Raw genomic sequence first — 25695 nt, forward strand, 5'->3', positions numbered from 1 at the left:
CTACCCTGGTCTGCTATGCTTCCTGGTCTGTCAGTAGAGATTTAAGCTTACAAACAGTAGGCAGGGTGTCTGATGCTAACCATATCAATCTGTCCTCTTTCAGGTATACTCTGATCCCCACCTCTGTGATCCTGGGTATGGGAGGGTCTCCACTCTGGTCTGCCAAGTGTACCCTTCTCACCATCAGCGGCAACCTGCAGGCCCCTAAAGAAAACAAGAAGGCAGCGGATGTTATCAATAAGTACTTTGGCATATTCTTCCTGATATTCCAGTCTTCGGCTGTATGGGGAAACCTCATGTCGTCGTTGATATTCGGTTCAGATAAAAATATAAGTAAGAAGGAAGTGCACACATACACACACTTACGTACACATGCGCACACAGAACAGATGCAACTTGTTTGTGAAAGTAGTAAAATTTTTAAGTTAAAGGCTAACTGTAGGCTAAAGTCAATCATGTGTAGTCTACATTTATGACACTTGTTCTTGTCCAACCATCCTCTATGGTACTATCTGTCATAATATCTTTATGTCCTCCTAGCTAACATCTCCCATGAAGCTCTACAATATTGTGGTGCAGGTGTGTGTGCTGATATCAATTCAAACTCCACGACCAAAAAGCCAGCCCAACAATTGGTTTGGACGCTAGTCGGCTGCTATATTGGTAAGAACTTATTATTGTTTCTCAGTGTTGTAGGTTGATGCTAGTGAAATGTTCTGCTGCGACTATGTTCAATGTGTGCAACTGTTGTGTTTCAGGAGTGGGTGTGCTGGCCATGATCATAGTGGCAGTATTTCTGGATAACATAGACAGAGATCAGGCCCGGGAGTTCAGGGACAACAGGGAACCATTCTGGAGCACCTTCCTGGCCACATTCACACTCCTGAAGGACAAGAGACTCGTCATTCTCATCCCTTTGACCATGTACAGTGGCTTTGAACAGAGTTTCCTCTCCGGTGAATACACAAAGGTGAGGTGACGACAAGACATATGGTTCATACTCTGCCACTAGGAATCCAACATGGAAGAATTATTAATCAACGCAAGAGTGGCTAAAAGTAATGCGTGTGACCTTCCTTTGGTGTGTTTCCATTGCAGAACTATGTGACCTGTGCATTAGGAATCCATTATGTTGGATATGCGATGATATGTTTTGGAGCCGCAAATTCGTTATGTTCCTTTATGTTTGGGAGGTTGGCAGAATACACTGGAAGAGCCCCACTGTTTTGCGTGGGTAAGAAGAGCTTTCCAATAAAGACATTTACATTTTCATTGGTATACAGATGTGGATCTTAATTTTTTGCCAGTTTGCTACAGCAGGAACATAATCCTGCAGCAACAGGACATGTGGATTATAATTTAGATCCGAGATCTGCAGAACTCATATGTAAAGTCAAAATCACTCACTACTCACCTCTCTTACAGCTGCAGTGACCAACTTTTCCTGTATCCTGGCTCTGTTGTTCTGGAAGCCTCACCCAGACCAGCTGCCAGTGTTCTTTGTGTTTCCTGCCCTCTGGGGCCTGGCAGATGCTGTGTGGCAGACACAAACCAACTGTGAGTTGAGCTATCATTTATGTATTACATGTTAGGTACATCAAACATTTTGTCCAGGACTGAGGTAACAAGGGTTTTGTTCTTGTTTGCAGCACTGTACGGCGTTCTCTTCCCCAGACAAAAAGAGGCAGCATTCGCTAACTACCGTATGTGGGAATCCCTGGGATTCGTTATAGCCTTCGCCTACAGTACCTTCATCTGTTTGGACATCAAGCTCTACATCCTCCTGGGAGTTCTGATCCTCTCCATGGTAACCTATTTGTGGGTGGAGTTCCAAGAACGCAAGAATCCTACTCTTCCAGTGGAGGAGGGAATATACGATACAGACTTCTCAGCAATAGGAGATCACATCCTCAATCAGACCAGCTTGTAGACAAGACGTGGATTTGTTATGTACAGTGTGTGAGGGAATGACACCTAGTGAGAGAGATCTGGAGATCACCATTCTGCCACTGTCATATGCCAACCCCAATGGGAGACTTTTCTAGTATGACAAAATGAGAGGTTTTGTGGATCTCTATAAATGTATTATTCTCACAACATCTTGACCCTGAATTATGTGTATTCATTTTCTCTGGTTGCACTTCTTATGCAGAATCCCTGTACAATTCAGATTTTTAAAATTGATTTTTATTTTTATGTCTTGGCTGCTATGTTGAATTCAAATTACATCGTGTTATGCTAAACTTTAACTGAGAGTGGAATACAGTACTGAGTCACTAATGAAGCAGATTACAAACTTGAATCTACCATGGAGTTAAAACTATTTAATAACCAGTTGTTCTGTAGTCCAAAGTCTTTGTGGCAACAATACGAGTGGTAGAGCACAGCAGGGTCATCACGAATAATGAAACTTCCCTTACATAATTGTTTTTGGCATTACAATGAGGCTACTCAGGGTGGCTCTGTGCTTCTTCAACCACAAGCAAATGTTCAATAAAAACAACTGATTTACCTTTAAGTGAAAGACTTATGGTGTGCTTTGCTTTTGATGGTGTCTGGAAATACAAAAGGGAATGAATGTACAATTACTTCTTGAATCTCTCACTACTGCTATTTTTTACAGTGATACATGCTCCTGTATTTATCACTGTGTTCATTGTAGGGGTATTTCTTAATACAACGCCAATGAAAAGCCACACTTGGGACATCAAACTGTGACAAGGCACTCATTTTAATCGTATGTCTGACTTACCACATTGCTTTAAGGCATAGAGCTGATTTAAAAATGATTTTACAAAACCCACCAATAAAAACATTGCATCAACGACATGATTCAATTAGTTGCGTATTGCAGAACAATTAAGTTCATAAATGACTAATTGACGTACTTCAGGGCAAAAGTGTAGCTACTCTGAGCTTATATTAGATTGCACATCATGAACTGCTGTATTGACCCCCTGACTCACAACCACTGTTGAATATCGACAAGCATAACCATAGAGAAAATGGACCGAAGTATGTAAAATGTCCTGGTTGTATCCTTTGGATTCTTGCTGTTGTTTACAGCAACTAGAAGCCTTCTGAATCTACAGGTAAGTATTGGTATAATTACATTGAGGCATGCATATACCCTAAACCAGATCAATATTTGAGGAACATCTGTTATTTTATTAGTATGGTTGGAATCTCTCATTTGTTATTGTTTATGACATTCACTTATGTAGACGATGTCTTCAAATGCATCGTAAAGTGTTATATGTTAAACAAACAGGCCTATCCCAGTCAATGTCATAACTATTACTGGGGTTTCCATAACTGTTGTTCATAAAAGCTGTATGAATAAACTTTGTTCCTTGTCTTTTACTACTACGTTACAGAGCAGTTTGAACACTGAAGAAGGAGTAGGTGTGGCCTCAGCAAGTGTGCAGTTTGCCTCCATCATTCTGTCCTCCATGTTTGTTGCCCCCTTGGTTATAAAATACCTGGGCTGCAAATGGACCATTGTTGCTGCGATGGGATGCAATGTTGTGTACACAGTTGGAAACTTCTATCGAGGATGGTAAAGCTTTTACTGAAAAATATGTAATACTATGTTATGTATGATGTGGCTTTGCTTTGTGACAAAATGTCCACACCTACACATTCCTAGCTTGTTACAAAATTATAGGCTCTTGACTTATAATAAAACCTGATAACAAGATATGTCACTAGAGTTACATGACAACACAACAACACAACTGAGCTCAGCAGTCATCTTTAGAGAGAGAGTGCTGAGATTTATTGAACAGATAAGAGAAATGGTTACTGACAAAACATATAGTACATTGACAAAAATTTTAGAACACCTTTCTCATTCAAAGGTTTCTTTATTTTTACTATTTTCTACATTGTAGAATAATAGTGAATACATCAAAACTATAAAATAATACATATGGAATCATGTAGTAAGCAAAAAAGTGTTAAACAAATCAAAATATATTTTAGATTCTTCAAAGTAGCCACCCTTTGCGTGGTTGACAGCTTTGCACACACTTGGCATTCTCTCAACCAGCTTCATCTGGAATGCTTTTCCAACAGTCTTGAAGGAGTTGCCACCTATGCTGAACACTTGCTGGGTGCCTGTCCTTCACTTTGCGGTCCAACTCATCCCAAACCACCTAAATTGGGTTGAGGTCGGGTGATTGTGGAGGCCAGGACTTCTGATGCAACACTCCATCACTCTCCTTCTTGGTCAAATAGCTCTTACACAGCCTGGAGGTGTGTTGGGTCATTGTCCTGTTGAAAAACAACTTATAGCAAACCAGATGGGATGGTGTATCGCTGCAGAATGCTGCGGTAGCCATGCTGGTTAAGTGTGCCTTGAATTCTAAATAAATCACAGTGTCACCAGGAGAGCACCCCCACATCATTACACCTTCTCCTCCATGTGCCCACATAGTAAATCATGTAAAGGTTCATCTGAAATGCCTTAGTGTCCATTGCGTGACCCTAAACTGAAATTCCCATGCACCCCAATAGGACACACAACCCCTCTATCTAGTCTACTGATTGCTCACTGTACTGTATTATACTGTGCTGCCTTGTCTCTCTTAGGGAAACCCTGCTCCCTACTTCAATAATCCTTGGATTAGGGGAATCTCCTTTATGGTCAGCTACAAGCAACTATCTTACCATAAATGGTAGAAAACAAGCGGAAAAGGACAAAAAGAAGAACCAAGATGTGATAACCCAGTACTTTGGGATCTTGTTTCTGCTGTACCAGTCTTCAGCAGTCTGGGGAAATCTAATGTCCTCGATTGTATCCGGGCAAGACTCAAACTCAGGTCAGTTTGACAATAATGGATTTCCACTGTAAAGAGGCAACGTGGCATGGCATGCCTTATCTACAAAGCTACATCTTGTATGTAATTCACAATATTGACTCATTTACACTATCGACTCACACATTCTATGTTGCATTGAAATGCTGTGTCAGTGAGTTGCGCCTTTTCTCGCTACGAATTGTGTTTCATTGTGTTTACTACTGTATTTTTCTCCAGTCAACATCAGTGAGAGTGATCTACAGTTCTGTGGAGTGGGTAGCTGTGGCAACATCAGCTTGGCCCCAGGCAACTCCACCAGAGAGATTAGTGCACACTCTGATGGGCTGCTATGTTGGTGAGCCTACTTCCCAATGACAGCAGTACATCAGCTAAATAACTTACGATAGCCAAGCCAACATACAGTGTTTCATAATGCAGTTTTAATCAAGTTGCGTCTTGGTTTTTGCAGGTGTAGGTGTGCTGGCCATGCTCTTAGTGGCTGTGTTTCTGGATAACATTGACCGAGATATGACACTTGAGTTTAGAAGCAACAAGGAGCCATTCTGCAGCACTTTCTTGGCCACGTTTAAACAGCTAAACAATAGGCATCAGGTGTTTTTGATCCCAGTCACTGCCTACATTGGTCTGGAGTTGGGTTTTTTCAATGGGGAGTACACCAAGGTACAGTATGTCTAATAACAATCCGATATTCTTTATAGATACTGTAGGGTACTGAAGTGATTCTGTTGACTTCTCGTAGGAATATGTGACCTGCGCTTTGGGACTACATTTTGTTGGATATGTAATGATTTGCTTTGGTGCCACAAGTTCCCTGTTTTTCTACGCGTTTGGGTGTCTGTCACAATATTCTGGACGGGTAGCTCTTTTCGCTTTGGGTAAGACTCAAGTAAAATATTTTAGTGAGATCTCTCTTGAACAATATCAATACTATAAGACTCATCACTGGCCATATAAATACTGTAATTTTCCTCTGGCAGCCACAACCACCCAGTTTACCTGTATTCAGGGTCTGTTGTTCTGGAGGCCTCACCCAGACCAGCTGCCAGTGTTCTTTGTGTTTCCTGCCCTCTGGGGCCTGGCAGACGCTGTGTGGCAGACACAAACCAATGGTGAGTTAGTTACTGTATTTTTGCATTCAGATCCTTCCATAGAAACATAAACACATTACAAGCAAGGCACAATGAATTATTTGAGCTTGATTAAATACTCTATATATTTTCAGCACTCTATGGTGTTCTCTTCCATGGCCAGAAGGAGGCAGCATTTGCCAACTATCGCCTATGGGAGGCTGTGGGACATGTAATAGCATTCGCTTGTAGCCGTTTTCTCTGTGTAAATACCAAGCTATACAACCTTATGGGAGTTCTGCTGCTCTCAGTGACACTTTGTTTTTCAGTGAAATATGGTGAATAGATTAGCCCTACACCAAGTGAGAACACTATCGATACAAAACTGGAGATAAAGAGCACAGAACTCAATGAGGATAATGATACAGTGATAAAACATTGTGAACATTGTCTCCATGATGACAGCATTGTCAAATGTACTTAGCCATAGTGTGGCTATCTATCAGCATATGTGAGATGCTTTTTACAATAAAAAATGACGTGTAACCCCATTCATAATATCAATGAAGTTTAATAAGGAACTTACTGTACTTAGGTAACTCATTAAATCCATTATTTATTACCGAGCAGATATTTAATGTTAGCACTGGGCTGTAAGTATATGTCTGTTCCAGTCCAAACGATCGATCTTCAAGTGTCTGCAAATGTGTCTGGATATAGAGGATTTCATAGATTCTTAGTGTTTCTGTCATTAACTGATCCTTCTTTTTGAGGAAAATGGGAAGAAATATGAACAATGTATGTGTTGTTTCTTGTGGATTACTGCTGATGTTCACAGCAACTAGAAGTCTCTAGAGCCTGCAGGTAAATATCCCATAACCAATTATATCATATGTCAGAGTCTTTGAAGGTGGTTAGTCAGTAGTACACCTGGAACTACTGAGACCAACAGGTTGTTATTTTATTCATAAGATTGCATTTATAGTAAATATATTCTGTTAGTAAATCCCAAATGATGTTATATTTTTCAGAATAGTTTGAACTCGGAGGGGATGGGAGTTGCGTCAGTCAGCATTGCCTATTCGTGCATTATCCTGTCCTCTGTTTCTCACACCAAGCCTTATACGATACTTGGGCTGCAAATGGACTATTGTTGCAGCTATGTGATCTACACAGTTGGAAGCTTCTTTCCATAATGGTATGATGATCTTGCTCTCAGTGCGCCCAGGCATACAGTATGTCAATTCAATCTAATAAAGACTAAATATCTTTGTTTTGCAAAGAGCAGCTGCTTACTGAGCTGTTTTCTTTCAGGGCGAGCCTGATCCCAGTCTCAGTGATAATTTGTTTGGGAGGATCGCCACTGTGGTCTGCTGCCATCACATATCTCACCACTACAGGCAACCTGTAGGCAGAAGAAGACAAAACAAAAAGTCAGGATGTAGTCAATCACTACTTTGGGATGTTTTCCCCTCTTCTGTATGGGGAAATCTGATGTCATCCCTTATATTTGGCCAAGATACAAGCACAGATAACTAAACATTTTAACTACCTGTGCAGTGTTCATAAATGTTATATGGCTTACCATAAAACAGCAGACAAATAATCAACTTCCCATAAAGAGATTGTTACGCACGCCTCTTGGAGGGGGGAACGCAACACCCTGCTACACTCAACTCCCCGTGGAGTGAAAGAGGTATGTGACTGTAGGTGCGGGTAAGGATGACAGACAGAATTTTACCATTAACAGGGAATTTATACCTTTCACAATTTATTCCTTCAGGGAAAAAGGGCCTGGACGGAACCAAAGCAAAGAAAGTTAAAGTTAAAGAGCCCCTTCTCCTACCTTACCTACCCACAACTTACCTAACTAGCACCAGCTGGCGCACTACCCAAAATACAGGGGGGATGGTCCACCCAGGTCTTACCTAGTGTGCATAGACAGAGTACATTCTATGGGGATATGTATGCCCACATGCCTCTTGCCTAAGCACTCCCAAGGTGCCTTCCCCTCTGGGAACAAATGAAACAGAATAATACAAATGTAAGTAGACAATTCCAATAATCAAAAACACTGCGTCCTATTGGCACACACATACCTCGGGAAGCAGCGACTACGAAATACTTAACAAAACCTATCTCTGAGCAACAACCAACACAGAACATACCAACAAGCTCTGTCTGCGCAACAAACAATACTGGGGCATACCCAGAAGCTCTTTTTCTGAGCAAAGGAACACAGGCTTTTATACAGCTGGAGAAGGAGTCTGTAATTGCAGACAGCTGTATCCCCCGAGGAGAGGTCAGGGTCAGCTCCAATCTGCAATGGGGCTGACCAATCAGCTGCTTGGGGGAATCCAGGAAGCCATTTCCTGAAATACATACATATACAAACAAAACCACAACACAGAAACCGGGGAAGTAACAGAGATTCAGCTTCATATGCTTTCTTATTGTGTCTCACAGAAATGTGACCTGTCTCTCTCTCCTTACAGTGCATGTAACTCAAGGCGAGGCTCAGCTCTGTGGAGTGTCCAGTACTGGAAGCTCTAGCGCAGTAATTATAAACTCCACCATACCTGATGACAAGTCTGTGAAAACTCTGTCAGGCTGCTGCCTATGTGAGCTGCCCTGTAAAAATGTAATCATAGGAGGACATACCTTATGTTTACCCCACTGTAACCATATCAATCATATGTCAATCACTGAAACAATCCCCTCCTCTCGCACAAACATCACAGCAGAAATATCTACTGTATATTCTGCTGGTGTTAATCTTCTGGCAATGATTCCGGTGGCTGCATTCCTGGATAACATAAACAGCAAAAATAAACTGGACTCTAAGGGCAACAAAGCGCCCTTATGTACTGTATAACTTGACACATTCAAACAACTTCGAGATAAGAGACAAGTTCTTCTCCTCCTTTTGACCTCATACATTGATCTGTAGGTGGGTTTCCTTACTGCGGACTACAACGGTGTAAGTTACTACGCACATTTTTTCGAAACACATTCCTTAAAGTTGACAATAGTAATTAAAACATATTTTAAAATCACTAAAATTAAGACATTTGTTTTGTTCAGGAAAAACCCTGTATCTGACCACATTATGTACCTTTTTTTAGAGTTATGCCACATGTGCTTTGGGGATACATTTTGTTGGCTATGTAATGATTTGCTTTGGTGCCAAAACTTCCCTATTCTCTATACTTTTTGGGAATCTGTCACAATACATTGGAAGAGAAGCATTATTTCATTTGGTAAGGGGGGACAATGTAAACACCAGACGATACATTTTAACATATCAACAATCACTTTGATGATCCACTTCTACTTACGGTATTAGTGTAACTCTCTTCCAGCTTCAGTGACACGCAGCCCTTATCCTGGGTCTGTTGTTCTGGAGGCCTCACCCAGAATAGCTGCCTGTGTTATTTGTGTTTCCTGCTCTCTGGGGCAATGCAGATGCTGTATGGCAGACACAAATCAAGGGTGAGTTACCCTTTTCCTGTAGTCATGATTGCCTAACCTTTAATAATCTGTGACCAACTAGGTATTGAATCCAGGTCACCCACATGCCTCAAGACTGTTAGCCCTCTGAGCTATAAAAAAAAAAAAAAAAAACTGTGCTGTGCATTTATTCTGGAAGCTAACAGTTTTCAGATAAGGTTACTGACCTGTCCATAGTTCACTGAGCCACCGATGTTATAACTTTTACCGGCTGTTCAGATGGAACAAAAAATGTAAGCTTTCTTTTCATTTTTCAGCATTCTATGGAGTTCTTTTTTATGACCAGAAGGAGGTAGCATTTGCTAACTATCGACTATGGGAGTCAGTGCGATTTGTAGTGTTTTATGCGCTCAGAAACTTCCTCTCTGGAAATCATGGTGGGGTGGAATTCAAACAGAGAAAAAAATTCTACACAGAGGGGGAAATTAAGTCCAAACCGTAGAGGGATTGCCCTGACCACAGAAACTACAAGACGTAGTAGAAGTCTACAAATCTTGACTGTATTAAATAGACAATGTGGAATTACAGCTCTCATGTAAATAGATATGTATGCTGTGAAAATTATGAGAAATATACATACAATTTTTAGTATGTCAAGTATAGGTTATATGTATAGCGGTCCCTTATGTTGGTAGCGGGGTCAACATGGTTCTTTTTACAAGGTTTAAATAGTGTATTACTGCCTATTTACTGATGTTACCAGCTACCAAATTATTTCGGTATGAATGTGGGTAGCAAAAACAACAACTTGAACTTCATGTCTTCAGTATTCACCAGTAAAAGTGGAAAAAACTTTTTTTCGGTAAAAATCGGTGACTATGTCTTCAAATGTCGGCTAATTGACTTCAAATCGAATTGAAGTCACATCCATTGTTACTGTAGGCTACATTGAATCATGAAAAACTGACCTCCACCTGTCCTGCTCGAACCACATGACTTGGCTACACTCTTTCGCGCGGCAGTGGGTTCACCTAGCAACACGGATGACCGGCAGGCGTGGAGGTCTTAATAACACTCGCAGAACTGAAGAAAGCTCAGACCGGGCGAGAGGTGCCTGTGTTTAAAAAGAAGAGATCTCTCATCAAGGTAGGTAGAATGTAAATACGATATTGGACAATTTCAGTGAGATGTGTGACGGTAATCGAGGTTCATTAATCATATGTTGAATTCTAACGCCCATGTGTAAAGCCTGCTAGACTGGTTGGTTGCTACTGCCAGTCTCTGTTTAGCTATTGGCGCATGGCACGAAGTAGGAGTGGAATGTTATAGAGACTGGTACCAAGCAGGGAGTACAAGGAGTGTAATGTTACAGAGACTGGTACCCAGCACAGATTACAAAGAGTTGGATGTTACAGAGACTGGCCCCCAGACTAGAAGTTTACAGCCAAAGTTTGATTGCATAGGAACAAAATGATTTGAATTGCAATGATTGTTTTCAATTAAAATGTATTCACAAATATCTTACAAGCAAAGAGCAATTTCTAAGAAATAATAAGGGAGTGTAAGGGAGTGGTCTGATGGCAACAGTTTACCTTCCAAGTTAGGAATAAACTGACTCATTTTGTAACCTCATCAATATAATGGTACTGTTGTTTTTTAGTGAAGGATCAGACTGTTGCTTACCTGGTATGGCCGCAGGGGTGTGTGGCCCCACACCCCTGGTGTTCCGGCTACACGATGGAGCCCCAGAGCTGGTGAGAGAGGTGCTGCTGGAAAGAGGCTGGGAGGAGTATGACGAGCAGGAGCAGGAGGAGGGAGACTGGAACCTCTACTGGCGCACCTCAGCCTTCCACAACTCAGACTATGAGAACATACTGCCATGGCAGAGACTCAACCATCACCCCAAGACTGTGGGCATCACCCGCAAGGATTGCCTGGCCAGAAACCTGAAGAGAATGAGAGGGACGTTCGGCTCGGGTCTTTACAACTTCAGCCCGACAACTTTCATCCTCCCCAATGATTACACCAGGTTTCTGGCAGAGTACACCAAGCATCGTTTGAAGAATGGAGGCAGGTCGTGGTATTGGATCTGCAAGCCAGTGGATCTATCAAGAGGCAGGGGCGTCTTTATCTTTGAGGACATCAGAGACTTGGTGTATGACTCCTCAGTGATCATTCAGAGATACATCAGCAATCCTCTCCTCATCTCAGGGTACAAATTTGACCTTCGGATCTATGTTTGTGTGAAAAGTTTTCAGCCTCTCACCATCTACATGCATCAGGAGGGATTGGTACGCTTTGCGACTGAGAAATACAATTTGACATCTTTGGACAACCTTTATTCTCACCTGACCAACACGAGCATTAATAAGTTTGGCCCCTTCTACACAACAGACAAAGAGAGAGTGGGACAAGGATGTAAGTGGACTATGAGTAAATTCCGCTGCTTTCTTCATAGCCAAGGTATCAATGAACTGTTCCTCTGGCAAAAGATCAACAACATTGTCACACTAACTTTGCTCACCATAGCCCCATCCGTACCTTCCAGTCCCAACAGTGTTGAGCTCTTTGGGTTTGACATCCTAATTGATGCTAAATATAAGCCATGGCTACTAGAGGTTAACTACAGCCCTGCTCTCACCATCGACTGCCAAGTAGACGTGACAGTCAAGAAAGTACTTCTCAATGATCTGGTTGATCTGATGAACTACAAGTCCATGGACAGCGTTAGACAGAGAGGATATCTCAAACAGAAGTACAAACGCCCCTGCTATCTAGGCAGCCAGTCTCTGCAGTCCCCAATGTTGCTCCCCAAGTCTAGGTGTGAGCACCACCCAGCAAACAAGAAAAGTCACAGCATCCATTCTACGTTTTCTGACAGTATGAGATACTTTCCATCAGTTGAGATGAACCGGATACGTTCTGCAAGGAATTCCATAAGCAACACCAAGGGCTCGGCTCTGAATCCAATACTCATCCCACATTCAAAGACTGCAGCGGTAACTGGAAACAGAAAGACACATCCAGTGCTCTCACAGATGACAGAGGCCATCCAGTGGTCTGAGGTTACAGAGTCAGAGTTTGATGACAGAAACCTGTCAACACTTGTTATCCCATGGCAGGCCTCAAGGCAACCAGCCGGGGGCTGCTGTAAGCTACCTGCCATTCACATTCAAAAGTACAAGACTCCTAAATTCCCATGGGACCCTAAAAGCCAAGATAAGAGCACCCCACCACTCCGTGTGGGAGACTTCATACTGACGTTTCCTTTTAATGAGGTCACACTGAAGGCGTCGTGGGACAAGCTCAACGTTAAGACTGCAGTCCACGAGGTTCACAAGCTCATCAGCCAGCTAGCGTCAGGTTGTAGCCACAAACAGAAGAGAGGGACGGAAGATGAGTTGGATAGATGCAAAGAGAAAAAGGATTTTGGGTCTTTGTTTTGGGGACCTACGAACCCTCCTCTACTTAGTGAGTGCCACTTGTCAAACTAACTGAGCAACTGAACATTTTTGGAATCAACCTTTTGTAATAATTTATTATTAGCACAGCCTAAACATTAATGTGTAAAAACACGAAAGTATACAGTATAAACACACATTATATGGAAAAGCAACCTTGTAATTTGTCCACAATTTCAAAATAACCTATTTTGTATCTATACTGAACAAAAATACAAACGCAACATGCAACATGCAACAATTTCAAAGATTTTACTGAGTTACATACATATAAGGAAATCAGTCAGTTTCAATTAATTCATTAGGCCCTAATCTATGGATTTCACATGCCTGGGCAGGGGTCCCACCCACTGAAGAGCCAGTCGCCAATCAGAATGAGTTTTTCCCCACAAAAGGGCTTTATTACAGACAGAAATACTCCTCAGCAGGAAACCGGGCCCAGGTCAGTAAGTTATTAGCCCTAACCTACATGTCAGTCTTGTTGTTTGAGAGGCAAGGGATATGTGAGGACCTCATGAATAATCTGTCATTCTGTGCAACATAAGAATCCTGCTGACACAAATGAAGAGGTCAAGAAGGTTATGACATTGCCATGCAAAAATAAGAAATATATTCCTTCAAGAGAGCAGTATGGACATTCAAAGATCTCTACAAAATAGTTTCAACACAAATGTATTGTATTGATTAGTAGTACTTATTTAGTGTACAATGATTTATGAATAATAAACATATACAATTTAAAAATGTCTGTTTACACACAAGCACTTAGAAAATGATCAAATATGCCACAGGAAAATAGCTACAGTCAAACACAATGGAGCATTGCTAATTTGGTATAAAGGCTTGAAAAACATAAAACATATGTTCTTCATTTCTTGTCTATTATGACAATGCCATCCTTGTCCTTAATGCGTACTCTGCCCGAGGGGAACTTGGTCTCTTGCCTTCCATTAGAATACACCGTCTTCAATGTTCCATCAGGGTATTCCCTCCGCTTGTACTGGGACGTATGGATCTCTCTTTGGCCATTGTTGAACTCCACTGTTTTCTCCCCACTTCTACAGTTTCAGAACACACACACACAAAATATAAAAATGCAGCAGTAGTTAAGACTTTTACCCTTCATAAAATAGAGCCAAGTACTGTATGTGTATCTTACTCTGAGAGCTTGACCACTGTTCCATCTGGGAAGATGCTCTCCTCTCTGCCGTCAGGATAGAGGAACTTTATCGTCTGATCTGGGAAGACGATCTCCCTCTTTCCATCAGGGTGGTGTTTCTCTACAGACAACATTAATACATTTTTTGTTATCTGTGTCTATGCCTGGTCACCCTGAAAATATACACTACATGGCCAAATGTATGTGGACACCTGCTTGTTGAACATCTCATTCCAAAATCATGGGCATTAATATGCAGCCACCTTTGCTGCTATAACAGCCTCCACTCTTCTGGGAAGGCTTTCCACTAGATGTTGGAACATTGTTGCAGGGACTTGCTTCCATTCAGCCACAAGAGCATTAGTGACGTCGGGCACTGATGTTGGGCTATTAGGCCTGGCTGGCAGTCAGTGTTCCAATTAATCCTAAAGGTGTTCGATGGGGTTGAGGTCAGGGCTCTGTGCAGGCCAGTCATGTTCTTCCACATCGATTTCGACAAACCATTTCTGTATGGACCTCGCTTTGTGCACGGGGGCATTGTCATGCTGAGACCGGAAAGGTCCTTCCCCAAACTGTTGCCGCAAAGTTGGAAGCACAGAATCGTCTAGAAAAGTGGTTCCCAAACTTTTTATAGTCCCATACCCCTTCAAACATTCAACCTCCAGCTGCGTACCCCCTCTAGCAGCAGGGTCAGGACACTCTCAAATGTTGTTTTTTGCCATCATTGTAAGCCTGCCACACACACACCATACGATACATTTATTAAACATAAGAATGAGTGTGAGTTTTTGTCACAACGGCTCTTGGGAAGAGACAAAGAGCTCTTATTTGGTCCTGCCGTACACACCTACACGTACGCTACGGTCACAAGACGCAGGCCTCCTAATTGTCCCTAGAATTTCTAAGCAAACAGCTGGAGGCAGGGCTTTCTCCTATAGAGCTCCATTTTTATGGAATGATCTACCTACCCATGTGAGACGCAGACTCAGTCTCAACCTTTAAGTCTTTACTGAAGACTCATCTCTTCAGTAGGTCATGTGATTGAGTGTAGTCTGGCCCAGGAGTGTGAAGGTGAACGGAAAGGCTCTGGAGCAACGAACCGCCCTTGCAGTCTCTGCCTGGCCGGTTCCCCTCTCTCCACTGGGATTCTCTGCCTCTAACCCTATTACAGGGGCTGAGTCACTGGCTTACTGGTGCTCTTCCATGCCGTCCCTAGGAGGGGTGCGTCACTCGAGTGGGTTGAGTCCACTGACGTGATCTTCCTGTCTGGATTGGCGCCCCCCCTTGGGTTGTGCCGTGGCGGAGATCTTTGTGGGCTATACTCGGCCTTGTCTCAGGATGGTAAGTTGGTGGTTGAAGATATTCCTCTAGTGGTGTGGGGGCTGTGCTTTGGCAAGTGGGTGGGGTTATATCCTGCCTGTTTGGCCCTGTCTAGGGGTATCATCAGATGGGGCCACAGTGTCTCCTGACCCCTCCTGACTCAGCCTCCAGTATTTATGCTGCAGTAGTTTATGTGTCGGGGGCTAGGGTCAGTCTGTTATATCTGGAGTACTTCTCCTGTCTTATCCGGTGTCCTGTGTGAATTTAAGTATGCTCTCTCTAATTCTCTCTTTCTTTCTTTCTCTCTCTCGGAAGACCTGAGCCCTAGGACCATGCCTCAGGACTACCCGGCATGATGACTCCTTGCTGTCCCCAGTCCACCTGGCAGTGCTGCTGCTCCAGTTTCAACTGTTCTGCCTGCGGCTATGGAACCCTGACCTGTTCACCGGACGTGCTACCTGTTCCAGACCTGCTGTTTTCAACTCTCTAGAGACAGCAGGAGCGGTAGAGATACTCTCAATGATCGGCTATGAAAAGCCAACTGACATTTACTCCTGAGGTGCTGACTTGTTGCACCCTCGACAACTACTGTGATTATTATTATTTGACCATGCTGGTCATTTATGAACATTTGAACATCTTGGCCATGTTCTGTTATAATCTCCACCCGGCACAGCCAGAAGAGGACTGGCCACCCCTCATAGCCTGGTTCCTCTAGGTTTCTTCCTAGGTTTTGGCCTTTCTAGGGAGTTTTTCCTAGCCACTGTGCTTCTACACCTGCATTGCTTGCTGTTTGGGGTTTTAGGCTGGGTTTCTGTACAGCACTTTGAGATATCAGCTGATGTAAGAAGGGCTATATAAATACATTTGATTTGATTTGATATAGGACCAGTGCACAAATAATAATATAATAATAATCAATAATATTGCTCTTTATTTAACCATCTTACATATAAAACCTTATTTGTTCATCGAAAATTGTGAATAACTCACCACAGATTAATGAGAAGGGTGTGCTTACACATATGCTTACACATAACTCTGCAATGTTGGGATGTATTGGAGAGAGTCTCAGTCTTAAATAATTTTCCACACACAGTCTGTGCCTGTATTTAGTTTTCATGCTAGTGAGGGCAGAGAATCCACTCTCACATAGGTACGTGGTTGCAAAGGACATCAGTGTCTTAACAGTGCGATTTGCCAAGTCACGATACTTTGTGCATAGCCCAATCCAGAAATCTGTCAGTGGCTTTTGATTAAATAACATTTTCACAGAACTGCTTGTTGCAATTTCGATGAGGCTCTCTTGTTCAGATATCGGTAAGTGGACTGGAGGCAGGGCATGAAAGGAATAACGAATCCAGTTGTTTGTGTTATCCGTTTCAGGAAAGTACCTGCAGAATTGCGCACCCAACTCACTCAGGTGCTTCGCTATATCACATTTGACATTGTCCGTAAGCTTGGGTTCATTTGCACACAAAACAAATCATACAATGATGGAAAGACCTGTGGGTTGTCCTTGTTAATGCAGACAGAGAAGAGCTCCAACTTCTTAATCATAGCCTCAATTTTGTCACACACATTGAATATAGTTGCGGAGAGTCCCTGTAATCCTAAATTCAGATCATTCAGGCGAGAAAAAAACACCCAGATAGGCCAGTCGTGTGAGAAACTCATCATCATACAAGCGGTCAGACAAGTGAACATTTTGGTCAGTAAAGAAAACTTTAAGCTCGTCTCTCAATAAAAAAAAGTATTAATACTTTTCCCATTGATAACCAGCGTACTTTCTGTATGTTGTAAAAGCGTTACATGGTCGCTGCCCATCATTGCATAGTGCAGAAGATACACGAGAGTTCAGGGGCCTTGCTTTAACAAAGTTAACCATTTTCACTGTAGTGTCCAAAACGTCTTTCAAGCTGTCAGGCATTCCCTTTGCAGCAAGAGCCTCTCGGTGGAAGCTGCAGTGTACCCAAGTGGCGTTGGGAGCAACTGCTTGCACGTGCGTTACCACTCCACTATGTCTCCCTGTCATGGCTTTTGCGCCATCAGTACAGATACCAACATGAGCAGCAGCTACGTTTGGCTACATACGGACCGTTAGTGGAATTTCCGTGAGAGAGTAACAGTTAATGTGATTGGATGTTAATTATTTGACTAGGCTACCTGTATTTGACATTGTGTTGTTATTTCGCTGACCACTAGATGGTTATTTTTATATTTGGCAGTGAAACGAGACTACTCAGGCGAGAAAAAACCTCAACCAAATGTATAGCCCCGTTGGAAAATATAAATGGACTGTTTGAAAATGTGAAGATTTTTTTATTTTTATAAAAACATTAAAATAAATACTATGTGAATCACATTTTTATTTGGCGTAGCCCCGATGGCATTGCGCGTACCCCTGGTTTGGGAATACCTGGTCTAGATTGTCATTGTATGGTGTAGCATTAAGATTTTCCTTCAGTGGGACTAAGGGGCCTAGCCCGAACCATGAAATACAGCCCCACCATTATTCCTCCTCCACCAAACTTTACAGTTGGCACTATGCATTCAGGCTGGTAATGTTCTCCTGGCATCCACCAAACCCAGATTTGTCCATCGGACTGCCAGATGGTGAAGCGTGATTCATCACTCCAGAGAAAGTGTTTCCAATGCTCCAGAGTCCAATTGCGGCGAGCTTTACACCATTCCAGCCGACGCTTAGCATTGCGCATGGTTATCTTAGGCTTGTGTGCGGCTGCTTGGCCATGGAAACCCATTTCACGAAGCTCCCGATGAACAGTTCTTGTGCTGATGTTGCTCTCTGAGGCAGACGATTTTTGCGTGCTACGTGCTTCAGCTTTCGGCGGTCCTGTTCTGTGAGCTTGTGTGACCTAGAGCTTCAGCGCTGAGCCAATTGGGCTGCTCTAGCAGGGCAGAAATTTGACGAACTGACTTGTTGGAAAGGTGGCATCCTATAATGGTGCCACGTTGAAAATCGCTGAGGTCTTCAGTAGGGACCATTCTACTGTCAATGTTTTGTCTATGGAGATTGCATGGTTGTGTGCTCGATTTTATACACCTGTCAGCAACGGGTGTGGCTGAAATAGCCGAATCTACTCATTTGAAGCGTTGTCCACATACCTTTGGCCATGTAGTGTATATCAGATTAGAGCTTTGTTAAAAATATTACCCATCTGCTTGTTTGGAAATTGCAGGACCTCCAAACCAGTTGGGTATGTGGTGTGAGTTGTCTGTGCATCAGCATAGTAGTACACCTATCAAAGAGAAACAATGGCGTTATAAAAAATCCCCCACCCCCCAGTGCCTTTGTTATTGTTTTTATTTTGTTAATGAAATGAAGAAGAGCGTCCGGCAAAGAAGTAAAAAACTGCATGACATATTCTGCTGTTCTATTACGTGTGCAATGATGTCCGAGGGGATTTTGTTGTTGTTGTTTGTAGTAATTTCTTTGTTGTTATAATATCCCAAATGGACATGGCAGTTTCACTGGCATAGTCCCCAGTACGACACATTACTCACCACTTTCCCATCTGCCAGTATGTGTTTGACATCTCCATTGAAGAATGTGACAGTTACTGACTTCTGGTCAGCAGTGATCTCTTTTCTAGTTCCATTGCGGAATGTAAATACACGCCAGCCATTGGAGAAAAGTTGTTCTATCTGTGTATCAGAGCAATATCATGGCATGTTGGTGCATTATTATTGTTTCACTATGAGTGGTGACTGTGTTAGTGGGATACTTTGGAATTGCTGAAATTAAACTTCAATGAAAGGGCAGAAAATTATATACTTCATACAAGTACTTGTTCAAAGAAATAACAACATAGGGGAATTTTCCTACCTTACCATCTGGATAGTGTATTTCTTCACACACGTCATTGTTTATGCCCTTGTGTGTTGTGTGGGTGAAGTTACCACTCATCGCTCCTGGATTCAAACGTGGTTCCTGTAATAACAAATTAGGGATTGTTAAAGCTGTCCAAGATGGCCCAAGACCTTGGCAAGGAACTATAGTATCTCAGAAACACAGCCATCCAAAAGGTAGCCTAGCAGTTAAGAGTTTTGGGACAGTAACCGAAAGGTCGCTGGTTCGAATCCCCGAGCCGGCTACAATAGGTGAAAAATCTTATGATTTTCATATTTTTTATTTCACCTTTATTTAACCAGGTAGGCCATTTGAGAACATGTTCTCATTTACAACTGCGACCTGGCCAAGATAAAGCAAAGCAGTGCGACAAAAACTACAACATAGAGTTACACATGGGGTACAGTCAATAACACAGCAGAAAAATCAATGTACTGTACAGTGTGTGCAAATGTAGTAAGAGTGCCCTTGAGCAAGGCGCTTAACCAAAATTGCTCCTGTAAGTCGCTCTGGATAAAAGCGTCTGCTAAATTACTAAAATGTTTGAAGTGAGCAAAATAACAATCTACCTATGTAGAACTGGTTATTTCAGTAACTTTAGTAGATTACTATACACATCAGAACCTCTGCTAGGCTTCATTACCCTGTGTTCTGACTCTGAGCTGGAGTATTTGCTGACTGATGGTGTGGCGCTCCTGCTCTGTCGACCTTTCGCATCCGTCTCCTTTTCCACTGACCGACCCAAACCCTGAGGACAGCGAGAATTAGTGGGCTATTTCATAGTGGTTGTTTGTTACATGTAGCAGTGTGTTACAATCGACTGATGCTGTCTAAGCACCATGTTACAGACATATGTACCTGATCTCTGTTGCTCTTATGCTGCTTTAAGAGACAGTCATTTGTGTGATGGGTGTCCTCAAAACTGACTGAATTTGATGAAAGGCCTGCTGTGAATGAAATTAACATCATTGCCAAATCAATTGATTGAATGTATAGTAAGCACAGAACAGACTAGAGTACTTACTTAAGGAGGCAGGTCCCCAATCCCTTGTGCTTTGAGCATTGGTGGGATAGTTGTGATAAGGCTAAAAAAAGAATCAAGTCACATGATAATTATAAACACTAGTCCCCTCTTTCATGCTTCTTATGAGGAAGAGAACATCCATTGGTCTAAATTGTTAATAAGGGACATTAGACATTGTCGTTTGCAATATACAATATGTTTAGCTGGCCGTGATGACCTATGAAAGTGTCACATGCAGTTTTAAAGACAACCTTTTGGCCAGTTTGGATGAAATTGCATTTTAACTGTGCTTGTTCCATCTATTATTGAACCTGCAAAAGTGTTCATACATTATGAAGAAGGAAAAACTATTGAAAAGTAAAATCAGGTTTTAACACTTAAGTTTCTTAGAATTGCCAATGAGTATATTCATTACACAGAATAAATAATTAATAATGGGCAGAGTCACTAATCTGACACGGCCCATTGTAAATCGCTCTAAATTATTAGTGGGGTGCTTAAAGACCACTTCAGAACACATTTTATACTTGATACTTATTACATTTAGCCTAACAAGTTGACTGCAGTCAGACAGAGACGTCTATCTCTGACAAAACTTGAGATAAAATACAACATATACCTCTAAAATGGTAAATGAGCTGAAAATACAATGTCAGGTTGATTTGAATCACATGGAATATATAGTACTGTACAAAAATCAATTTCCTTCAGGTTTCTATGTTTGTTTTAAACAGAATGCATTACTTGATTGTTTGCCAGACTGATTGTAAGATTCATACTGACTGTGTCCATTTTACTGTAAGCTGCACTCTTCTGGACAGGTGCTTTGTTGAATGCAGGAGTAGCACTTCTGCTGTGGACGACTGAAGGAGCTGGTTCAGAAACCATATGTGACAATTTCCTTTGTTCAGGAATCTGAGGAACAAATATCCATATTATAGACATATTATAACATCCACTATTCTGGCTGATGCCTCTCTATCTAGTGTATTAGTGTAGTTACTTCAGGGAATGTTGTGAACTGTTCTTTCATAATTGAAAAGTTTAGGACTAGTGTTGCGAAATTCTGTGAACTTTCAATAAATTCCTTGGTTTTCCCTGAAATCCCGGTTGGATGATTCCAGATTTCTGGAAAACTAGGAGATTTATTGAAAGTTCCCAGAATGTTGCAACCCTAGTTAGGACTGAGTGAGGTAGAAAGGGCTGATCTTAGATCAGTTGAGCAGGAAGTAAACCAGCTCTGTTTGATCAATGGAAAATTATGAGCACAGAGGGGAGCTGTCGGTTGGTTTCTGTAAACTTTTCAAATGATTTCTGCTCAAATATACAGTTAAATCTCTTAGAAATACAGCCCAAAAGCTATTTCCTGTTAGGATAAAACTGCGAGCCTCATGGCTTTCATATGGTCTGTAGCGATACTGTATACAGTACCTGCACCTTGGACTTTGCAGCTGGAAAACTGCCAACTGTTGACCTTCTGGCTGGGTTTCCACTGTGACTGGAACAACTTGAAGATCTCCTCTCCCTTATCCTCTGACTAGTAGCTCTATGAATATCCTCAGACACCTGGGCATATGGATTATATACTGATAGACAATGAGCGCTACTGACACCTTGATACCACTGATGACTGATAATTTTTGGACACAGAACACTGATGAGGTCAGAAAGTATTGACGTCATTAGTAGATAAGAGAAGTGTTACAAGTTATTGTATTAACTGACTTAAAGTATGGAATGGGTTATTCATGGGTTATTACTCAGGTACAGTATGTCTTCTTACAGCGCTCTCTGCCCCTATGTGAGATGCAGTGACTGTGTCAGGACTCCTCCCTGCCTCTTGGTGGCCGTGTTCAGGAGCACTGAGCTTGTCACGCAGCTCCACATTCTCTCTGGTCAGGGCTTCCACCTGGTTCTGCAGCAGATGATGAGCCTGGGACCAGTGGGACTCCCTCTTAGAGAACTGCTCCTGAAGAGCTAGAATCTGCTGCCTGAGATCCTGAGTTCACACGCATGCACGCACACACACACACGCACAGACATGAAGACACCCAAGCACAAACACACACACCCTGGATGAAAGTGAGACAAACCAACCAATATGGTGGACATTTGACTCATGTTCACAGTTTGGATGTTGGGTGTTCGTTGGGTGTTGGGTGTTTGTTTATAAAGCTGTACGTTATAAACTGTTACAGATGTGGGATCTTAATTTGACCAGTATTGTTGAAGCAAAAATAATCCTGCATGTTTTTTGTACGTTTAGTCCATAATGTTGCTTGATGGGTAGTTAGGCTATTAGCTGGACAAAAGTAGGCTACATGAAAGTGCAATACTGTTAATATAACCGTGCGTTAGAGCGGGTTTTCAGTGAATTTATGGAAATCACAAAGCTCATCTGCATTTCTTGCGGTGCAGGAAAATTTGCAGCAACAAAAGAGTGATTAAATGAAGATCCTTCATCGGTATCATCAGGTCAGGACAAGCAAAGGGGATGCGTTTGATTCAGTCATAAAAAGGTAACACTGTCTTATTCACACCGTATGAGACAGGAAATGCATCGCTCTGTACCATGTTAATGTTGGTCAGTAGGAAACTGATAGGCGCTGAGACAGAATGCACCTGACTCCTATGACGCTCCGCGACTTATGTGCACCTCACGGACATTCATTACTCACTCACATATTACGTTATATCGATACCAGCTGGGTGAAATATAGTAGGTTATTTTAGGCCTCAAGGCTTTATGAGATTCTGATGGACAAATTTGTTTTACTAAGGTCTATTAAGATCAGTCACATAATGACTTTACCTGACCATCTCCAACGTCTAGTTTAGGAGAAAACGGTTGATTCTTCAACACTTGGCCTTCTGTATGGGCGAATGGGGATCCATAACTGCTGTGGTGGCCATCTCTGTCACAGCACTCTATTTGGTCCATTCTCTTTCTGTGTAAAACCCACATTTCAGTGGAAATTAAAGAAAAAACTCCATTTCTGATGAAGAACATGATAGGTTTCTGATATTGCAATTCCAGAAGTGCTCAAATTCTTTATAATCTCGTGGATCATATATCATCAGTGGTTTTTACATAATTTGTGTTTAATTTCTCCAGCACGTCATCACAATCAGATACGGCACAGACACATTTTCCGGGGCATCACATTATGAAAACTAACCAAACTGTCCCTGTACATTTTACCTGAGGAGTTCCATTGCTCTCTCTTGTTCCGTTTTCATCTTGTCCAACAAATCATGATTCTCTTCTGCTTTTATTCCAAATAGATTACTGCTGTGTGGCTTTGACACGGTCTGATTTGCTTGAAGGAGGTTAAAGTGACTGTTAGTAGAGAGAAGACCTCTTCAAAGAAAAACATATCATGTAGCATGTAAACTGGTATACATTATTACATGATTCATGTCTGTGTTCTTCATTATAGCAGTTCAATTACATAGTTAGTCGAGCCAAAATAAACAGTACACTCACCCCGCTTGGACCCCTGGTGATGTCTGCTCTTCACGGTCTCTTTAGTTATAGATGTTACTTTAGGGACTATGCTGGGTTTGAGCTCTGCAGAGGAGGGACGTTTTGACTTTATGTCTGTTCCCCTGCTGCTGCTGCGCCCCAGTGGCAGGGCTCTCTCTGTGCTTGTTTTCCTTGCAGACTGTGGGTACAATGGACGTGGTTCTGTCTTGTGCCAGTTTATGTCCCGGAGCTCTGTGTCACTGTCACTGCTGGAGCAGGAGCTAGATGGGTGGTGGTGGAGAGTGGGTCCGTGGGTGAGAAAAGGTCTGGAGGGCAGGCTATCCCCAGCCTCGCTGGGGGCATCGCTGGCGTAGTCACCATCGGACAGGTCCAGGTTCTGGTCCTTGTGTCCGAGCCGTGGGGGAGACGGGAGGGTGGGCTGCTTGTGGCACTGAGAGTTAGGGTTGTCCTCGTCCTCGTCACTGTTAGAACTACTCAGAGATAGGAGAGACATCACTGCTGTAGACCCGCTTTGAGATTTTGAAATATTGGTGAAATTGGAGTGTGTGACATTTTCCCCATCCGCAGTCCCTGATGAGACCGGCCCATTGTCAGTGACTCTAACTATATGGTCGTTGACTGTCTTGAAGCCAACATTTACTGCCTGAGGTTTGACCTTAGGTTGGCCCATGTTGTTTGGCTGTGTAGTACTATCAACAGGCTGCAATGCCAAATGTGGCTCCTTCACCTCAAGTTGTTTATGGACAAGGTCCCTCATAGCAGCATACACATGATTCTGTGACACCACCTCATCACTTAGCTCCACGGAGGTCAAACACGGCGATCTCACAAGCCGTTTACGGGATGTTGTAATGCCCAACAGATCTCTCCTCTCTCTAGTATCAACACTAGATGCAGTGTTTTCAGTGGCCTTGCTTTGAGTATTTTCTGTGGGCTTTGGTGTCCTCTTATGTCTGGCCGTTTGATTAACTCTGTTGTCTCTCTCTCGTGTGGCAGGTCCTGTTGTCTTTTCCCAGGACTCAGTCAGAGCAGGGCAGCTCCTCTGGGAGATCAGTAAAGGCTTGACCCTGTGTCCGGTCCTGTCACTGAGCTGCAGGGAGGGGGCTGATGAGCGTCTCTGCTGGCTGCCACAACTCACCTTCCTGGGCTGCTGGCTGAGGGAGAGGGAGGCCCTTCGCCAGGTCTTCTGCTGCACACTGTCCTTACCCCTCTCTATCCTGGAGACTCCCTTCCCTTTCTTCAGGAAGTATCTCCTCTCTGCAACTCTCCTGGCCCCCCTGCTGTCCTGAAAAGGGACCAGCTGCTTAGATACAGTAGATAACTTATTTTAGATGACATGAGTACAAAGTGTAATGAATAGATTACGTATAATGGTCAGGGCATGAACTACTCTGAAAGTAGGCCATATGCAAATCCTCTATGCTCTCCATACCTGCTTGTTGTTTTGCTGTGCATATTCATCAACTTTCAGCTGTTCCTCCACAAATTCCTGAAATGTTTTCTCTCTTTCTTTGACAGCAGGCCTAATGGGTCTTCAATAGAAAAATGGTATGGAATATCAAATGACCACAACTCACTTGTGGATTCTTCACTATCATTAGCTGACAGTAAAATATGTGTACGTGACCAATAAAATTTGATTTTTGATTTGATTTGAAAGGTGATACATGTTGAATAGAAATATCATTTCAGTACCTGTCCTCTGGGTTTCTGGGTGGCTGTCTACGTGTCCCAAATGGGCTGACAGTACAGACTTCTTTGTCTTCCCCCTGCTCTGCAGCTTCCTCTTTGATAGGAGAGAGGTTCCTCTGCTCTCTTCCATCTTTATTTGGAAGAATGCTCTCTATAATTCACATGATAAGGTGAATCACATATCAACACAATTTAAAATCTGTATTAATAAAAAAGAAAAGATGGACAAAGTTCAGTACTGGCTTCTGGGTAAACTTGTTATGTAAATGAGGATTCATGTACTCAACAGAATACAGTGTAAAATGAAGAGAAACAGAACCAAGCAACAATTCTAATTGCCT

General features: G+C 42.4%; 3 protein-coding genes and 3 pseudogenes across 3 annotated transcripts; 5 read left to right on the forward strand and 1 right to left on the reverse strand.

The window, feature by feature from the left end:
• Positions 1-103: 103 nt before the first annotated feature.
• LOC129850190 (protein unc-93 homolog A-like) lies at positions 104-2518 on the forward strand (the record flags this gene model as incomplete). Its single annotated transcript, XM_055916720.1, has 6 exons — positions 104-333; positions 526-663; positions 759-970; positions 1099-1234; positions 1426-1557; positions 1650-2518. Coding segments are annotated over 6 exons (1129 nt in total), but the record flags the coding sequence as incomplete, so codon positions are not given.
• Positions 2519-3002: 484 nt separating this feature from the next.
• Positions 3003-6236, forward strand: LOC129850191 (protein unc-93 homolog A-like; annotated as a pseudogene).
• Positions 6237-6667: 431 nt separating this feature from the next.
• LOC129850192 (protein unc-93 homolog A-like) lies at positions 6668-7429 on the forward strand (annotated as a pseudogene).
• A 1143-nt stretch (positions 7430-8572) lies between these two features.
• Positions 8573-9842, forward strand: LOC129850193 (protein unc-93 homolog A-like; annotated as a pseudogene).
• A 1138-nt stretch (positions 9843-10980) lies between these two features.
• LOC129850195 (probable tubulin polyglutamylase TTLL2) lies at positions 10981-12858 on the forward strand. Its single transcript, XM_055916723.1, has one exon. It carries the CDS (start codon positions 10981-10983, stop codon positions 12832-12834), a length of 1854 nt encoding a protein of 617 aa, XP_055772698.1. The 3' UTR covers positions 12835-12858.
• Positions 12859-12892: 34 nt separating this feature from the next.
• Positions 12893-25505, reverse strand: LOC129850194 (centromere protein J-like; the record flags this gene model as incomplete). The annotated part of the gene is made up of 16 exons (XM_055916722.1): positions 12893-13859; positions 13961-14081; positions 18456-18540; positions 18806-18946; positions 19128-19232; positions 19795-19899; positions 20010-20098; positions 20176-20236; positions 20959-21090; positions 21607-21741; positions 21959-22174; positions 22988-23123; positions 23378-23495; positions 23663-24947; positions 25095-25194; positions 25358-25505. Coding segments are annotated over 16 exons (3167 nt in total), but the record flags the coding sequence as incomplete, so codon positions are not given.
• Between the last annotated feature and the right edge of the window lie 190 nt (positions 25506-25695).

The sequence above is a fragment of the Salvelinus fontinalis genome, unplaced genomic scaffold (genome assembly GCF_029448725.1).
Source record: "Salvelinus fontinalis isolate EN_2023a unplaced genomic scaffold, ASM2944872v1 scaffold_1869, whole genome shotgun sequence".
In the NCBI taxonomy this organism is placed as follows: domain Eukaryota; kingdom Metazoa; phylum Chordata; class Actinopteri; order Salmoniformes; family Salmonidae; genus Salvelinus; species Salvelinus fontinalis.

Excerpts from the sequence above, each read along its gene's own strand:
- LOC129850195 (XM_055916723.1), top strand. The coding sequence starts at position 10,981 with ATGGTACTGTTGTTTTTTAGTGAAGGATCAGACTGTTGCTTACCTGGT.